The 18,342-nt window shown below is 43.4% G+C and overlaps 1 protein-coding gene across 2 annotated transcripts in view; it reads right to left on the bottom strand.

Annotated features, from left to right (window-relative positions):
* EGFLAM (EGF like, fibronectin type III and laminin G domains) overlaps nt 1-18,342 on the bottom strand; it is a 283,876-nt gene that overhangs the window by 62,267 nt on the left and 203,267 nt on the right. For both annotated transcript variants that reach the window (XM_049862604.1, XM_049862598.1), the window contains exons 16-18: nt 13,583-13,694; nt 8,586-8,702; nt 1,920-2,100 (exon numbers count right to left, since the gene is read on the bottom strand). In XM_049862604.1, the coding sequence (XP_049718561.1) occupies nt 1,920-2,100; nt 8,586-8,702; nt 13,583-13,694 (410 nt within the window). The remainder of the gene's footprint in view (nt 1-1,919; nt 2,101-8,585; nt 8,703-13,582; nt 13,695-18,342) is intronic.

Below are 18,342 nucleotides of genomic sequence, written 5' to 3'. Positions count from 1 at the left end.
GAAAGGCCTGGCAACCTACTTCTGAAAAATCAGCCATTGAAAACTCTATGGAACACAGTTCTATTCTGACACACATGGGGTTGCTATGAGACAGACCTGACTCAATGGCAACTGATTCTAGCCTAGTACATTGCAGGAAATGAGATCTTAATGCCTCAAGGCCCTCTCGCCATCCCCCACCCCCTACCACTGTCCGTTCCCTCAAATCTTGCCACTGGGAATCTTCATTCTGGCTTTTCTCACTGAACTTGAACCTATAGTTATGAAGCTATAAATGCGAGCCCTTTATAACTCTTATGGCTAACGTAGCTGGAGACAAGGGCTAACAAGCTCACCAATTATCCTTTCCTTCTTGCTTTAATTCCCGAAGCTAAATGCTCGTTTAAGCCTTTGTGTACTGACCATTAATGTTAGCGTCTAAAGGCAGGAGCAAGCTTGAACAGCCTGGGGTAAAATCAGAGACTTTGGAAATTCAAACCCTGATGTATAAAATCCAAACCCAATGTTCTGAGTTAACGAGCCAAATCTGAACTAAATCTCTGGAAGTACAACCTATTAGCCAAACTGTTTGTTTTTTAGAGCTACAATCAGGATAATTCACAAATGGATCAATTACTCTTCTTTGAGGGTTGAAAGTTCATCACTAGGGTGAGCTATGTTAAAAATACATTTTGTATGATTTGCCACGCCGGTTTCAAGGTTAAGTGAAAGAAATACCGCTCAGCCTTCAAAGTGGAAACTTGGCATCTTTCAGATCTTCCAAGGCTTCTGTAAAACCCTGGTGGTGTAGTGGTTAAGTGCTACGGCTGCTAACCGAGGTCGGCAGTTCAAATCCACTAGGCACTCCTTGGAAACTCTACGGGGCAGTTCTACTCTGTCCTATAGGGTCACTATGGATCGGAATCGACTCGGCGGCAGTGGGTTTTTCTGTAAAACACCTTTTCCTACCATTCCATGCACCAAAATACCTGCCTGTACTTGACAGACAGTCGTCCTTTCAGTCCTAACTCTGATAAAGATCAGGAACCATGAAACAAAAAGGAGTGAGCTTGCATGTCCCGTCACTTGTGCCTGCTGCTTTATCTCCTTCAGGCTTGTCTGTTTTTGTTTTTTATTAGTTCTTAAGCAGGTGTGCTCTTACTGACATTTAGAAACAAGAAGGTCCAGTGATCGTGGCTGTTTGTGGGCAGGTCTATTCTAACAGCAGGGCCATGGCCTCTGCTTTCCTTGAGCAGGTGAGCAAAGCTTGGTCCAGCAGGGACTCATGGTCTATGGCCGCCCAAGCTTTCAAACAAGGGCAAGCTGGAAGCTGAGGAGCTCACAGCGCCTGGTAATGGATCTGATTTTTGTCACCAGTAATAATAATCTACAGATGTTAACCAAAATGTTGGCAGTTTGAATCTACCAGTCACTCCTTGGAAACCCTATGGGGCAGTTCTACTCTGTCATATGGAGTTGCTATGAGTTGGAATCGACTCAATGGCACCGAACAACAATGCTCATAAAGCATTTAGAGGAGTGCCTGGTAAATGCTCAATAATACTAACCAAAAACCAAACCCACTGCCATCCAGTAGACTAGATGCTAACCTTTAGGTTAGCAGCAGAGCACACAACCATTGTGCCACCAGGGTTCCTTTTATAAGCATTACCTTATTTAATCTACATCACAGCCTTCAGAGTTAGAGACTGTTATCATTATTCCCATTTTACAGGTGAGAAAATTGAGGCACAGAGAAGTCAGGTAGCATGGACAAGAGCACTCTTCAGAAAGTTGCTCATACTTCAATTTATATATAATTAGTCATCTAATAATTTATTAAAATCATTAATAATCAGTCTGGCTGTACTAAATCTTCCTTTAGGGTAGTGGTCCCCCAGCAGACTGCCCCACCCCTCCCTGCTAGAAGCAGTGCTTACCCTTCTGGCAGTGCAGCCCCTCGAAGCCCAAGGGGCAGTCACACTCATAGCCCTCCTTCCTGGGCCGGCAGCTGCCCCCATGGACACAGGGGGCGCCTACGCAGGGGTGGGCCGCATTCTCCACATTCACACCAGATGTGAAGTCATGCTTCACGTGGATGGTCCGGTCGTTCAGGATGATCTTGGGGACAGAAAATGTAAAGACATTCAGGGATTCAGAATACATCTTTTCAGTCTTCTTGAGCTTCCCTCAGATTTCTAACCTGAGCTACTCCACATACTGAGGGGAAGAACCCAAAAATCCAGTTCCTACTTTTGCAGCCTTGAGAGTGATGAAAAGGAGTCCCCGGGTAGCGGCAGATGGTTAAGTGCAAGGCTACTAATCCAAAGGCTGGCGGTTGGAGCCCACTCAGAGATTCCCTTGGAAGAAAGGCCTGGCAATCTGCTTCTGAAAGGTAATAGCCATGATGAACCCTATGGAGGTAGTTCTACTCTGCAGCTAACTTATGGGGTCGCCATGAGTAGAATCAACTAGATGGCAACTGGTAAGCTCTTAAGGAGCTGAAGGGGTACATCTGGCACTTCAGGAGAACCCGAGGATAATAAAGTGCTCCTCTGGTTTCTAGAAGACCAGGCCACTGGTGGAGGCCCTAAAGAAGTCGCAGTGACTAGAGAGCACATTAGAATGGCCTGAGGAGCTTTTAAGAAATACTAGTGCCCAGGCCCCATCCAGACCAACTGAGTCAGAGTCTGAGGGTGGGCCCCAGTCATCGGAAATTTTCAAAAGCTTCCCAGGCAATTCTAAGATGCAGCCAAGGCTGAGAAACGCTGTACAGAGCAGACTAGGGTGAGTACAAGACGGTGTTAGGCAGGCAGGAGGCAAAGCGGAAGCGACTGCAGGAACCAAAGCGGAAGCGACTGCTTTTCCGAGGTGGTGCAGTGCGGAAAGGTTCTGCGGTGTGATACTGTGTCACTACGGTCAATGTTCCGGTGTAGTCTTCTAACGCTCACCAGCTGGGCCTAGAAGACTGTTCCGCCCCCACGTTTGCTGTCCTCCTTCCCCAGCACTCCTGAATACCCTTCCTCACCATATCCCCTTCCCCACCATTAAAAAAAAATAAAATAAAACTCAGATCACATCCTTAGCCCCCTGTGCATATTCACAGGGCAGGAGGACTCCTTTGCTCGCATCCCCTTTTCCCTGCAATGTGGTGCTGGCAAAACTGATGAATTATCCAGAGGGTTTGTTGTTGCTCCTAGCTGCCATCAAGCTGGCCCCTGATTCACGAAGACCCCATGCACAATGGGCTTGAACTGTTGCGATTCATAGGATTTTCATTGCCGGATTTTTGGAAGTAGATCACCAGGCCTTTCTTCCTAGTGTCTTATTCTGAAAGCTCTGCTCAAACCTGTTCAACATCATAGCAACATGCAAGCCTCCACTGACAGATGGGTGGTGGCTGTGTCTGAGGTCCACTGGCCAAGAATCGAATCCGAGTTTTCCCCACAGAAGGAAAGAATTCTACTCCTGAACCACCATTGCCCTCCAGAGAGAGGTTAACTACACAGTCCCACATTGATGGACCTGAATTTTCCAGTCTTTGGTTTGGAGCTGTGGGTGTTTCAGTGTCACACAGGCCTTGCAGCACTTGGTGAGAGCGTGAACACCTCCCAGGGAGCCCCACTGGCACCTCCTGCCACAAATCCATGAACCATGGGAAAAAACTGTTCCCCAGCCCTGCATCCCAGAAGCTGCTGGAGAGTAGCCGGAATCTTTCCACAATTTCCCTTTTCCGTGCCGCCAGTGAAAGACTGTTCCTGAGACAAGCCAAGAGAGGCATCACTTAGTGTGGGATATGGCACAGCTGTGACCCTGTCACCAGGAGGGGAGGGAGGCCTTAAGGAAGCGAGTAAGAAAAGGATGTGTGTGATGGGTGAAGAGAGGGCGAGACAGAAAGGGTGGGGAGAAGGGAGTACATCTCCAGCATCTCTAACTGCTTCGTATGTGGGAATTCCAACCACCAACAATTGTCCTTGAGTTGATTCCAACTGGTGATGACCCCGCATGTGTCAAAGTAGGGTTCTCAATGGCTGGGTTTTTTTCAGAAGTAGATCGCCAGGTCTTTCTTTCAAAGTGCCTCTGGGTGGACTCGAATCTCCAAAATTGGTTAGCGGCCAAACTCCTTAACTGTATCACCCAGTGTCACAGATTCAATTGTGAACCCCCAAAATATGTATCAACTTGGCTGGGCCATGATTCCCACTTACTGTGTGATTGCCCATCGTTTCATCATCTGATGTGATAGGTGTTGTAAATCCTACCTTCTATGATGTCAATGAAGTGGGATTAGAAGCAGTTATGTTAATGAGGCAGGACTCAATCTATAAGATTAGGTTGTGTTTTAAGTCAATCTCTTTCGAGATATAAAAGAGCAAAGGGAGCAGAGAGACATGGGACCTCATACCACCAAGAAAGAAGCACCAGGGGCATAGCTCATCCTTTGGACCAAGGTCCCTGTGCTGAGAAGCTCCTGGTCCAGGGGATGATTGATGACAAGCACCTTCCCCCAGAACCAACAGAGAAAGCCTTCCCCTAGAGCTGGCACCCTGAATTTGGACTTCTAGCCTCCTAGACTGTGAGAGAATAAATTTCTGTTTGTTAAAGCCATCTGTTATAGCAGCACTAGATGACTAAGACACCCAGAAACTTCAAGAATTTCAGAGACAGGATTAAACATGGCCAGTCCCACTCATGAGGGACAATGGTCTAAATGGAGTTGTCACTGACATTACAGTTCAGCAACAAAAGGAAACACAGTAGAGTCAGTCAATATTGATGGGCTTGGCACTGGGACAGAGGGACACAGCCTCAGCAGGCCGTCCCACTGCGCCAGGAGCAAATCACGACAGGATGTCCTTTCACTGTCCCTCCTGCATCTTAGCCTCTCTTGTGCTTTGCCTCTGCTCTGAAGAAGATCGATGGCCCCCACGCTACCACTGGCCACTGAAGGAAAACAGGATGAGGTAGTAGCAGGGAACTGAATATGTTTTCCTCAGATGCGTTCTCTCCCAGTGTTTGGTGTTCCTGGCAATCTGGGCTGGTGAGTCCACCCTGCGCATCTATTGCAGACAGAGCATATTCTCATAACCAGAAAGAACCATGGCAGCCCCAAGAGAAAAATAAGAGACATGCGTGAGTGGGGTCAGGCCCTGTATCTTTTCACTAGCTGAGTGTTTTTTTCTGAGTCTTCTATGGAAGGATGCTTTAATCTATGCTCTTAAGAGCTTGGTTAATGACCGATAGACAAAAACTGCTGAAACATGAGGTAGGGTGCGCATGAGGGTTGACTCTTGCCCAAGAAAACTTGTTTCGAGCAAACATGAAACTAATTCCAAGGTGAGACAAACAGCCAAGACTACAGGCGGTCCTGTGTTATGAACATCTGATTTACATACAACCCATAGTTAAAACGGACTGTAAAGCCTATTATATTAAAAATTCAAACAAAGAAAACTACAGTACTCTCCTGCAAGAAACCAAAAGAGACTTACATAAGTGGAAGAACATACCTTGCTCGTGGATAAGAAGACTTAACATTATAAAAATGTCTATTCTACCAAAAGCGATCTATACATTTAATGCAATTCCGATCCAAATACCAAGGACATTCTTTAATGAGATGGAGAAACAATCACCAATTTCATATAGAAGGGAAAGAGGCCCTGGATAAATAAGGCATTGCTGAAAAAGAAGAACAAAATGGGAGGCCTTACTTTACCTGATTTTAGAACCTATTATACCACCACAGTAGTCAAAACAGCCTGGTACTGGTACAACAACAGATACATGGACCAGTGGAACAGAATTGAGAACCCAGACATAAATCTATCCACATATGAGCAGTTGATATTTGACAAAGGCCCCAAAACAGTTAATTGGGGAAAAGACAGTCTTTTTAACAAATGGTGCTGGCATAACTGGATATCTACCTGCAAAGAAATGAAACAAGACCCATACCTCACTCCATACACAAAAACTAACTCAAAATGGATCAAAGACCTAAATATAAAAACTAAAACGATAAAGATCATGGAAGAAAAATAGGGACAACATTAGGCATAAACAGTATGCAAAACTTTATAAAGAATGTAGAAGAAAAACTAGATAACCGGGAGCTCCTAAAAATCAAACACCCTCATCCAAAGACTTCACCAAAAGAGTAAAAAGACTACCTACAGACTGGGAAAAAGTTTTTAGCTATGACATTTTGAACAGTGCCTGATCTCTAAAATCGACATGATACTGCAAAAACTCAACTGCAAAAAAACAAATAACCCAATTAAAAAATGGGAAAAGATATGAATAGACACTTCACTAAAGAAGACATTCAGGTAGTTAACAGATACATGAGGAAATGTTCACGATCATTAGGCATTAGAGAAATGCAGATCAAAACTACAATGAGATTTCATCTCACTCCAACAAGGCTGGCATTAATCCAAAAAACACAAAATAATAAATGTTGGAGAGGCTGTGGAGAGACTGGAACACTTCTACACTGCTGGTGGGAATGTCAAATGGTACAATCACTTTGGAAATCAATTTGGCGCTTCCTTAAAAAGCTAGAAATAGAACTGCCATATGATCCAGCAATCCCACTCCTTGGAATACATCCTAGAGAAATAAGAGACTTTACACGAACAGATATATGCACACCCATGTTTACTGCAGCACTGTTTACTATAGCAAAAAGACGGAAGCAACCAAGGTGCCCATCAACGGATGAATGGATAAATAAATTACAGTATATTCACACAATGGAATACTACGCATCAATAAAGAACAGTGATGAATCTGTGAAACATTTTATAACATGGAGGAATCTGGAAGGCATTATGCTGAGTGAAATTAGTCAGCTGCAAAAGGACAAATATTGTATAAGAACTCTATTATAAGAACTTAAGAAATAGTTTAAACTGAGAAGAAAACATTCTTTCGTGGTTATGAGGTGGGGAGGGAGGGAGGGAGAGTGGGAGAGGGAGGGAGAGTGGGAGGGGGCATTCACAAATTAAATAGTAGATAAGAAGTACTTTAGGTGAAGGGAAAGACAGCACACAATATAGGGGAGGTCAGCACGATTGGACTAAACCAAAAGCAAAGAAGTTTCCTGAATGAACCGAATGCTTTGAAGGCCAGCGTAGCAGGGCAGGGGTCTGGGGACCATGGTTTCAGAGGACATCTAAGTCAAATGGCATAATAAAATCTGTTAAGAAAACATTCTGCATCCCAGTTTGAAGAGTGGTGTCTGGGGTCTTAAACGTTAGCAAGCAGCCATCTAAGATGCATCAACTGGTCTCAACCCACCTGGATCAAAGGAGAATGAAGAGCACCAAGCACACAAGGCGATTACAAGCCCAAGAGACAGAAAGGGCCACATGAACCAGCGACTACATCATCCTGAAACCAGAAGAATTAGATGGTGCCCAGCTACAACGGATGACTGCCCTGACAGGGAACACAACAGAGAAGCCCTGACGGAGCAGGAGAGCAGTGGGATGCAGACCCCAAATTCTCATAAGACCAGACTTAATGGTCTGACTGAGACTAGAAGGACCCCGGTGGTCATGGCCCCAGACCTTCTGTTGGCCCAGGACAGGAACCATTCCCGAAGCCAACTCTTCAGACATGGATTGGACTGGACAATGAGTTGGAGAGGGATGCTGGTGAGGAGTGAGCTTCTTGGATCAGGTGGACACTTGAGACTATGTTGGCATCTCCTGCCTGGAGGGGAGATGAGAGGGTGGAGGGGGTTAGAAGCTGGTGAAATGGACACGAAAAGAGAGAGTGGAGGGAGAGAGCGGGCTGTTTCATTAGGGGGAGAGTAATTGGGAGTGTGCTAAAAAAAAAAAAAAAAATTTTTTTTTTTTTTTAGCAAGGTGTATATGGGTTTTTGTGTGAGAGACTGACTTGATTTGTAAACTTTCACTTAAAGCACAATAAAAATTATTAAAAAAAAATTCGAGGCACATACAATGGTTCGTAATAACAAATGGGCACTGCTTTGCAGGGCATATCAAAACATTATTATTATTGTTACTATGTTATGTTAAAGATGTTTTAGCATATCTGGAAGTATTTCTTTAGGGTTTTTTATGCATAGAAAGGTATGCTATATATTATATACTATGACAAACATTTGGCCGACATTAGATATGAACTGTACCTAACTGTTCCAACTTATGTACAAATTCGACTTAAAGACAGACTTAGGAATGGAACTCATTCATAATCTGGGGACTGCTAGTACTGCTATTAGACCCCACTGGTCTCCTTCCCTGTTGGAGAAGAATCCTGGTGACCTGGTGCCATTTGCCTCACTCACCTGTCCCACAATATTTTGGTGGATTTGCTGTAGGAATTTGTCTTCTCTGAGTGGCACTCGTGGGATGCCTGCTGGGTATGGACCCAGGAGCAGGTGTTTAAGACAGTGGAAATGGGAAGCTAGGCTGTGTGCATTAAGAAATGAAACTTAAAACTTCAAAAAATTTCTCAAAGATTCTATTTGGGTTCAGCAGATTGCTCTGTTCATAAACTTTGATTCTATCACCCTATGTGAAAATCACAGTCCGGGTCACACCATAAATACAAGAAAATTAAGGTTGTACCTTCTGGATGCTCCCACTAAATGGCTTGAGGATGCCCGAATTCTTCTTCACGTCATCGTAATTGGGGACACCACCGATAAATATGTCTGTGTTGCACTTAATCTGTGTGAAGCCTCCCTGCCAACAGAGTAAAAACAATACATGTTATAACTTTAGAATATATTATCAAGACGATCAACTATGCTTTGTGCCTGTTCAGGTAGAGACAGCCTCAAGACCCTATCACAACCATCTGTCTACATATTTGCTTAACTTTCACATTGCTTTGCATTGCTACTTACCACTTGTTCGGATGGTCGTAAATTTCTTAACCTCTCTGAGACTCAGTTTCAACATCTGTAAAATGGGAATCACAGACTCTACCTCATTGCTGTGTCATGGTGAGTGTGGTAGACTGAATTATCATTTGCCAGTATTTAGTGCCTCTTCCTGTAGTGCCCCTCCCTGCAGGAAGATTATCCTCAACCTGTCCATCTCAGGTGCAGTCACGTGATTTGCTCTGTCCAACAAAACATGCGCAGAAAAGACATGAATCACTTCTGGGCAGAAGCTTTCAGAGCCAGGTCCTTTTCTCCTTCTGCCATGATGAAGGGTCAGTGGCTATTCTTTCAGTCTCCGAATAAAGCTGCAGCTAACCATTAATGGACATGTGGCATGAGTGAGAAATAAACACGTATGTTGCTGTTACCTGTCACCTAGTCAGCCCCAACTCATGGCGATCCCATGCATAACAGAACAAAATGCTGCCTGGTCTTGTGTCTTCCCCATGATCAGCTGCAGATCAGACTGTTGTGGTCTATAGGGTTTTCACTGGCTGATTTTCAGAAGTAGATTGCCAGGCCTTTCTTGCTAGTCCACCTTAGTCTGGAAACACTGCTGAAACCTGTTCAGCATCACAGCAACACACAAGCCACCACTGACAGACAGGTGGTGGCCGTGCATGAGGTGCATCGTCCGGGAATCAAACCTGGGTCTGCCGCACGAAAGGTGAGAATTCTATCACTGAACCACCATTGCCCCCAAACCCTTATTACTGGCTGCTGATGTTTTGGGGTTATTTGTGACTGACTGGAACAGACTAGCTCCTCCTGGCTGCTGCAAGGAAGGAATGGGCTACTACTTAGGTAGCACTTTGCACAGAGCTGGATGCCTAATCAGCGTTCCAGTATGGCCAGTTATAGTTATATTCCGTAATGATAAAGGTGGAGCCCCTGGGGGGCCAAGAGAAAGGGAGAGGCACGTGGGTGGGGGGCACTCCTTATTATCAAATACAAAGGATGAGACATTCTTCCATCTATTGAAATTGCAAGGAACTCCCCAATGTCAGTTACCACAAAGACTTTCCCTACTTCTGGTCATTTTAATAGCCTAAACTCCAGTGGGTGGGCTAGATAACAAGCTGTGTAATATGTAATGTCTAAACTCATTCAAACTTGAGCCTTAAGCAACAAGTTGAAATATCATAAGACAGCATACAGAAGATAAATTAAAAAAAACTGAGATCTCTGGCGATAAATACACTTCGAGTAACTTAAGTTATCGTTTGCTTTGGTTTATGGTAAAAAAAATAAAAAAGTAGTAGCAGAATCTAATCATTTATTTGACACATATTATTGGACACCTGCTATGTCCGAGGCATTTTGTCAAATGTTGGGCAAACAACAGTAAATAAGAAAGACCAATCCCTGCCCTTAGTGGGTTGACGATGGTGGGGAATACAAACTAGTGGCAGGCAGTTGGGATCAGTACTCTTACGGGGACTGTACAAGTGGCTGTGGGTGCACCTAGTGGCAGTGTGTGTCCCATACGCTAGACATAGGGAATAGGGGCACGGCCAAGGAAGAGGTAGAACTGTAGAAACAGGAAGAAGCCAGGGCTTGGAGGGAGTACAGGTGTCAGGGCAGAGTGAGGGAGTGGTCAGATCAGGCAGAGCCTTATAAGCCATGCTGAGGTGTTGGAAGAGCCCTGGGGGGTACGAAAGGTTAATAAGCTTGTCTGGTAACTGAAAGGCTGGAGGTTTGAGTCCACTCAGAGGCTCCTCAGTAGAAAAGCCTGGCAATCTACTTCCAAAAAATCAGCCTTGAAAACCCTATGGAGCACAGTTCTACTTTGAAACCGCGTCCACATGGGAATGCCATGAAGCCAAATTGACTAGACGGCAACTGGTTCGGTGTTTTAGTTTTGGTGGGTATTTCTCAGGTGAGCATCCCAGGGGTCAGTCTGGACACAGACTGTGCCTAGCTCCTGATTTAGTCCCCAGAAGTGTGCTCTGGCCCCTGCCTCTGCCAGTCACTAAGCTCTATGATGGCTGCTTCCACTGTCAGCCAAGCTTTTGAACAGGGTGGGAGGGCAGCTGGGGAGAGAACCGCCTGGGAGGAGACGTGATTAAGGCTCAACCCACTGAGGTCAAGCATCGGGCTTTCCCACTCCTGGCTCAGAGCAGCCTCAGCAGAACCACCCTTGCAGCCACACATAATGGTCACACCTTCCGTGTGTTTGTGTGGCTTTCCCGCTGGGCAGGACTCCAGCCTGCGCCATCCACCCAAACCTGTTTGGAAATAAACCCCAAGAGAAAGGGCATCAGCTTTACCGTAACAGTTTCAGTTTCATTCTCTGATACGGCAATAACAGAAACTCTGAGGTATGGCTTTCACCTGTGTTGTGGCTTCTCTGTAGGATCCTAGGGGTAAATGCTGTGTCCTGAAGAGTTCCTTGGCTTTACAATCAAAGGCCTTAAAGGTACTATTTATTTACAAACACTCCCATCCTAAGCTTTTGTTCCTGTTTCACAGATGGTTGTAATTAAGGCCTGGAGAGATACAATGGCTTTTTGAATTTACATGATTAAACCCACATACCCCTCATGTCTATCCTTGAGAGCTTCCAATACTGTCTTGGGCTAAAGTCACCTGTTAGTGTTTTCTGGATTGTACCAGAAGTGACTGCTGTTTTCCCTTTAAAATCCATGTCCTTTCATCCATCTTCCTTCCTCTCTCCCTTCTGCCCTCCCTCCCTCCCTTCCTTCCTTCCTCTTTCCATTCTATTCTTCCTTTGTGCCTCATTTCCTTTCTTTCTTCCACGAATATTTATGGAGAACTTTCTAGGTATGAAGGGCTCTTAACTCCTGAAATAGAACGCAGTTTAGGATTCTTCTCATTTCCAAAGAGGTCCTTGGTTCCCACAGGAGCTTCTACCACTGCAGTCCCTGAGGCTGGCTTCTGGGCAGTGTGTTCTTTCTTTTCTTCTCAGGCAAACATCTCTTTCCCCACCAAAGTTCTCTTTTCCTTCCTTTCTTTTTTTTTTCTACCAATACATTTGCTTATCAGAACACCCAAATTTGTCAATGCCCACTTCAAAGTTTGTGTCACACAGAATAAAAACTGTTGTGAATTAAGATGTTGGCAAATCTGTCCCCGTTGTTTTTAGGACACTGTGTTTTGTTTCCTCTGCAGAATCCTAGTGGATTATGTTTTCTAAAGCAAATATCCCTTAACTCTTCATAAAAATTTGGGTTTCCTTTGGATATGGCCTTAGACATAAACGAATAGATGAAAGTTATAAATTGACTGGAAATTTTGTCCTTAAATTCGTGATAGTACTCTATTAACTAATGATAGTGACAATAAGCAAAACTACATAGTGACAAACATGTGCCAAGTACTGTTGTGTTTTACATCTATAATTCATTTACTTCTCACAAGTTTATGAAGTAGGTATTACTATTGTCACCACTATCTTCATCTTATGATGAGAAAACAGACTTGGAGAGGTCAAGTAACCAGTGCAGAGACATATCTACTAAAATACTGCCTATGGCAAGTGCTGAAATCTTGACTCGTCCAAATATCTGGCACTCATCTTAAATATTTAGCACTAACGGGTACCTTGGACCATTAACCCAACAACCAAAACTCTGCGTTGGAGGCCCAGTTAGTCATCATGGAAGAGAAACCTTTTTTTTTTTTTTTTTTTTAACTGGCTCTTGTGGGTCCCTCCTACCACCCTGGCTCTTCTCTGGCCTCGATTAACTTTTCCCTCCAGTTTGGTGGAAGGTTACATCAGGAGAAAATAGTCCCTAAAGTCTAGAAACTTTTCAGAGGGAAAGAGGGGATTTGGCGTGCAGGTGGGTGGATGGGGACCCGGGTCAAGGCCTGGGCAGCAGGAGATGGATTGAGGCCTTGAGCCTGAGGGCTGGCTGGGACCTGACCAGGCAGAAAAGTTGGGTGGGTAAGGAAGGAAGGGGTAGGAAAGAAAGGGGTAGGAAAGAATGTACTAAGTTCAGGAAAGGGTGCTAAAATATGAAGGAAAGTATTAGTTTTAACTTGCTAAATGATCTCTCACAGCTGGCAGTGGAAACTGCAATGGTTAGTAGAAACTGCTCACTGGTACCCCCTTCAAGTGGCACCCAGGGCATCTGCCATACCTTAGATACCCTGTTCACACTCTTGCTAAGTGGTAGAGCTGGGTGTTCTTGTCAGGCTCATCACCCCTGTACCCTTGGTCTCCATGGAGACTGTGCACTACACTGTGAAACCCCCCAAAACCCATACCAGTTGCCTTTGAGTCCATTCCAACTCATAGAGATCCTACAGGACAGAGTAGAACTGCCCCATAGGGTTTCCAAAGGCTGGCTGGTGAATTCTAACTGCTGAAATTTTGGTTAGCAGCCAGCACTTAATCCTGTGCCACTAGGGCTCCACCTACATTATACTGCCTACAGAAACAAAGGCAGGGGTGATGGTGGGGTTGGGTGAACGGCACCTAATTTTTAAGCAAGGTATTTATATTTACTCACTTAATCCTTACAACGACCCCATAAGGCCAGTATTATTATTCTCTCCACTCCCAGTTGAGGAACAGAAAGTTAAGTAACTTACTCAGTGGTTAGCTGGGATTTCCACCCAAGCACTGGAGTCCAAGTTCATACTCATGCACGACAGGCAGAAAACAGTAACCCAGTTCACATTAACCAGCAAGGGTAAAGGCTATGTTCTTACCTCTGCCATTCCCTCCACTACCTTCTGTTTATCCACCTGCAAGATTCCATTTTTCGCTGTGCGAGATACTCGAAGCTCGTGCCAATGGCCTAGGGTGAGGGGATCTTCACTCCTGTTCGAAGATGGAAACCAAGAATCACGTCGTATGCGTAACGTGCATCAGTCTAGCTCTGATCATACCAATACTGACCTTAGGGACCTCACATAATCTATTCAGTAAACAGAAAACAATAATTCCTGCTTAGTAAAAATGGCAGGAGTCGCAAACCACTTTGTCAAGTCGATTCCAACTCAATGACGCTATAGGTCAGAGTAGAACTGCTCCTTAGGATTTCCAAGGCTGTAAATCTTTGTGGAAGCAGATTGCTTCTCAGGAGCAGCTAGTGGGTTCAAACTGCCAACCTTTTGGTTAGCAGCTGAGTACTTTAACCACTGTGCCACCAGGGCTCCTTTCATGCTAGGAAGATTGCATTTATTATTTTATTTATTCCTAACAGCAAACATGAAATGTGGATAGGATGAGCCCAGGTTTCTAGATACCATGAGGGTAACAGGAAGGTAAAATGTGATGTTAATTGTGTAAAAGGTTTGAAAAAGAGAAAAACATTATATGGGTGATGGTGTAAAAAACCAGATTCCTTGTGTTCTGATGCCTGATGTCTGCAACCTCCTTTGAAATGCTTAAAAAAAAAAAAAGGGTAAACGGAGATAGGGATATAAGGATGGATAGATATATAACAAAGCAAATATCCTGTTGTTGTCAGGTACCTTAGAGTCGGCTCCGACTCATAGCAACCCTACCTATGCACAACAGAACAAAACACTGTGCCATCCTTACAATTGTTACTATGCTTGAGCCCACTGTTGCAGTGACTATGTCAATCTCTCTCATTGTGGGTCTTCCTGTTTTTCACTGATCCTCTCCTTTACTAAGCATGATGTCCTTCTCTGGGGACTGATCCCTCCTGATAACACGTCCAAAGTATGTGAGACGTAGTCTTGCCATCCTTACTTCTAAGGAGCGTTCTGGCTGTACTTCTTCCAAGATAGGCTTGTTCATTCTTTTGGCAGTCCATGGTATATTCAATATTCTTTGCCAACACCACAATTCAAAAGCGTCAATTATTTTTTAGTCTTTCTTACTCATTGTCCAGCTTTCGCATGCATATGAGGCGACTGAAAACACCAAGGCTTGGGTCAGGCGCACCTTAGTCTTCAGGGTGACGTCTTTACTCTTCAACACTTTGAAGAGGTCTTTTGCAGCAGATTTGCCCAATGCAGTGCATCTTTTGCTTTCTTGACTGCTGCTTCCATGGGTGTTGACTGTGGATCCAAGTAAAATGAAATCCTTGACAACCTCAAACTTTTCTCCATTTATCATGATGTTGCTTACTGGTCCAGTTGTAAGGGTTTTTGTTTTCTTTATGTTGAGGTGTAATCCATACTGAAGGCTGTGGTCTTTGATCTTCAGCAGTAAGTGCTTCAAGTCCTCTTCACTTTCAGCAAGCAAGGCTGTGTCATCTGCATAACGCAGGTTGTTAATGAGTCTTTCTTCAATCCTGATGCCCGGTTCTTCTTCATATAGTCCAGCTTCTCGGATTATTTTCTCAGCATACAGATTGTATCCCACTAAAACCTACTGCTGTCAAGTCGATTCCGACTCATAGCGACCCTATAGGACAGAGTAGAACTGCCCCGTAGCGTTTCCAAGGAGCGCCTGGATTGTATAGTATGGTGAAAGGATACAACCCTGATGCACACCTTTCCTGACTTTAAGCCATGCAGTATCCTTTTGTTGTTTGCCTCTTGATCCATGCACAGATTCTACATGAGCATAATTAAGTGCTCTGGAATTCCCATTCTCTGCAATGTTATCCATAATTTGTTATGATCCATACAGTCGAATGCCTCTGCATAGTCAATAAAACACAGGTAAACATCTTTTTGGTATTCTCTGCTTTCAGCCAGGGTCCCTCTGACATCAGCAATGATATCCCAGGTTCCACATCCTCTTCTAAATCTGGCTTGAATTTCTGGCAGTTCTCTGTCAATATACTGGTGCAGCTGCTTTTGAAAGATCTTCAGCAAAATTTTGCTTGCATGCACTATCAATGATATTGTTCGATAATTTCTGCATTCCATTGGATCACTTTTCTAAGGAATAGGCATAAATATGGATCTCTTCCAGTCATTTGGCTAGGTAGCTGTCTTCCAAATTTCTTGGTATATATGAGTGAGCACTTCCAGCGCTGCATTCTTTTGTTGAAACATCTCAACTGGTATTCCGTCAATTCCTGGATCCTTGTTTTTCGCCAATGCCTTCACTGCAGCTTGGACTTCTTCCTTCAGTACCATTGGTTACCTCTTGAAATGGTTGAATGGCGGCTAATTCTTTCTGGTATAATGACTGTGTATTCCTTTCATCTTCTTTTGATGCTTCTTGCATTGTTTAATATTTTCCCCATAGAATCCTTCAGTATTGCAACTTGAGGCTTGAATTTTTTCTACAGTTCTTTCAGCTTGGGAAATGCTGAGCATTTCCCTTTTGGTTTTCTTTCTCCAGGTCTTTCAACATGTCATTATAATACTTTGTCTTCTCAAGCCACCCTTTGAAATCTTCTGTTCAGCTCTTTTACTTCATCATTTTTTCCTTTTGCTTTAGCTACTTGACATTCAAGAGTAAATTTCAGAGTCTCTTCTGACATCCATCTTGGTCTTTTATTTCTTTCATGTCTTTTCAATGACCTCTTGTTTTCTTCATATATGATGTCGTTGACATCACTCCACAACTCAAGTGGTCTTCAGTCATTAGTGTTCATCGCATCAGATCTATTCTTGAGATGGTCTCTAAATTCAGGTGGTATATACTCAAGGTCGTACCTTAGCTCTCATGGACTTGTTTTAATTTTCTTCAGTTTCAACTTGAACTTATATGAGTAATTGATGGCCTGATCCACAGTCGGCTCCCGCCTTGTTCTGGCTGATGATATTGAGCTTTTCCATCATCTCTTTCCACAGATATAGTTGATTTGATTCCTGTGTATCCCGTCTGGTGAGGTCCATGTGTATAAAAAATAGTCACTGTTTATGTTGGTAAAAAAGGTATTTGCAATGAAGAAGTCGTTGGTCTTGCAAAATTTGATCATGCGATCTCCGGCATTGTTTCTATTACCAAGGCCGTATTTTCCAACTACCAATCCTTCTTCTTTGTTTCTAACTTTTGCATTCCAATCACCAATAATTATCAGTGCCTCCTGATTGCACGTACCATCAATTTCAGACTGCAGAAGTTGGTAAAAATCTTTAATTTCTTCATCTTTGGCCTTAATGGTTGGTGGGTAAATTTGAATAATAGTCGTATTAACTGGTCTTCCTTGTAGGTGTATGTATATTATTCTATCACTGACAGTATTGTACTTCAGGATAGATCTTAAAATGTTCTTGAAGACGAATGCAACACAATTCCTCTTCAAGTTGTTGTTCCTGGCATAGTAGACCATGATTGTCGGATTCCAAATGACTAATACCAGTTCACTTCAGCTCACTAGTACCTAGGATAATGATCTTCATGGATTCCATTTCATTTTTGACAATTTCTAATTTTCCTAGATTCATATTTCGTACATTTCACATTCTGATTATTAATGGATGTTTGCAGCTATTTCTTCTCATTTTGAGTCGTGCCACATCAGCAGATGAACGTCCCAAAAGCTTGACTCCATTCGACTCTACTTTGAGGAGGCAGCTCTTACCCAGTTATCTTTTCAGTGCCTTCCAACCTGAGGGGCTCATCTTCCAGCACTATATCAGACAATGTTCCTCTGCTATTCATAAGGTTTTCACTTGGTAATTCTCTTCAGAAATAGACCACCGGGTCCTTCTTCCTAGTCTGTCTTAGTTTGGAAGCTCAGCTGAAGCCTGTCCACCATGGGTGACCCTGCCGGTATTTGAATACTGGTGACATAGCTTCCAGTATCACAGCAATACGAAAGCCCTCATAGTAGGACAAACTGACAGATGCATGGGGGAAAGCAAATATAGCAAGATGCTAATGGTAGAAAGTAGGTGGTAAGTATAAGGGTATTTACTGTACAGTTAACATTTCTACATGTCTGAAATTTCTCATAATAAAATGTTGGGGGAAAGCAGATTCCACATTTTCTGGCATTGTGATAAGGATTAAAACCACTTTAAAAATTCAATTTCTAATTCATGGTGGAAGCATGTAAGTTCAAATGACATTTGTGGGAGTTTTGCCTGTTACCGTTTATCATGTCCTGTGCATAAAGAGTGTAATTATGCATTTATATGTCTAAGAATGTCTAGTTTCTGGCCCATACTAAAATTTCCAATGTGTTTTGGTCCTGAATCATCTTTAGAAAACCCTCAGGAATACCAATGGAAACAATTATTGAAAGGTCATCATCCCCTCACTTGATTTTTGGCTCTGGCAAATGCTTTTGTAATTTGTCCTTAGCAATTAGAATTTAATCACCTCGGCTAAATCAATATGCAATAAAGAAGCAAGCTGCGTGTTTTAAGTGGTCTGTCTCCATAATAAGGGAAGGCATTGTAGCCATATTCTGGTCCTGCAGAGGTCATTCCTGGTCAATACACTGCCTTCCTTAGTGAAATAATATTGATCACAGCCATCAAGAGCTCATTTCGATGGTCTCGATTTTTTGAATCAGGTTCATAATGAATTTGACCACTTTATCCTTTTCCTAAAGTTAAAATGATTTCTCCATTTCCACAACTCC

Source organism: Elephas maximus, chromosome 2 (genome assembly GCF_024166365.1).
Source record: "Elephas maximus indicus isolate mEleMax1 chromosome 2, mEleMax1 primary haplotype, whole genome shotgun sequence".
In the NCBI taxonomy this organism is placed as follows: domain Eukaryota; kingdom Metazoa; phylum Chordata; class Mammalia; order Proboscidea; family Elephantidae; genus Elephas; species Elephas maximus.
This window is presented reverse-complemented; position numbering and strand designations above follow the sequence as displayed.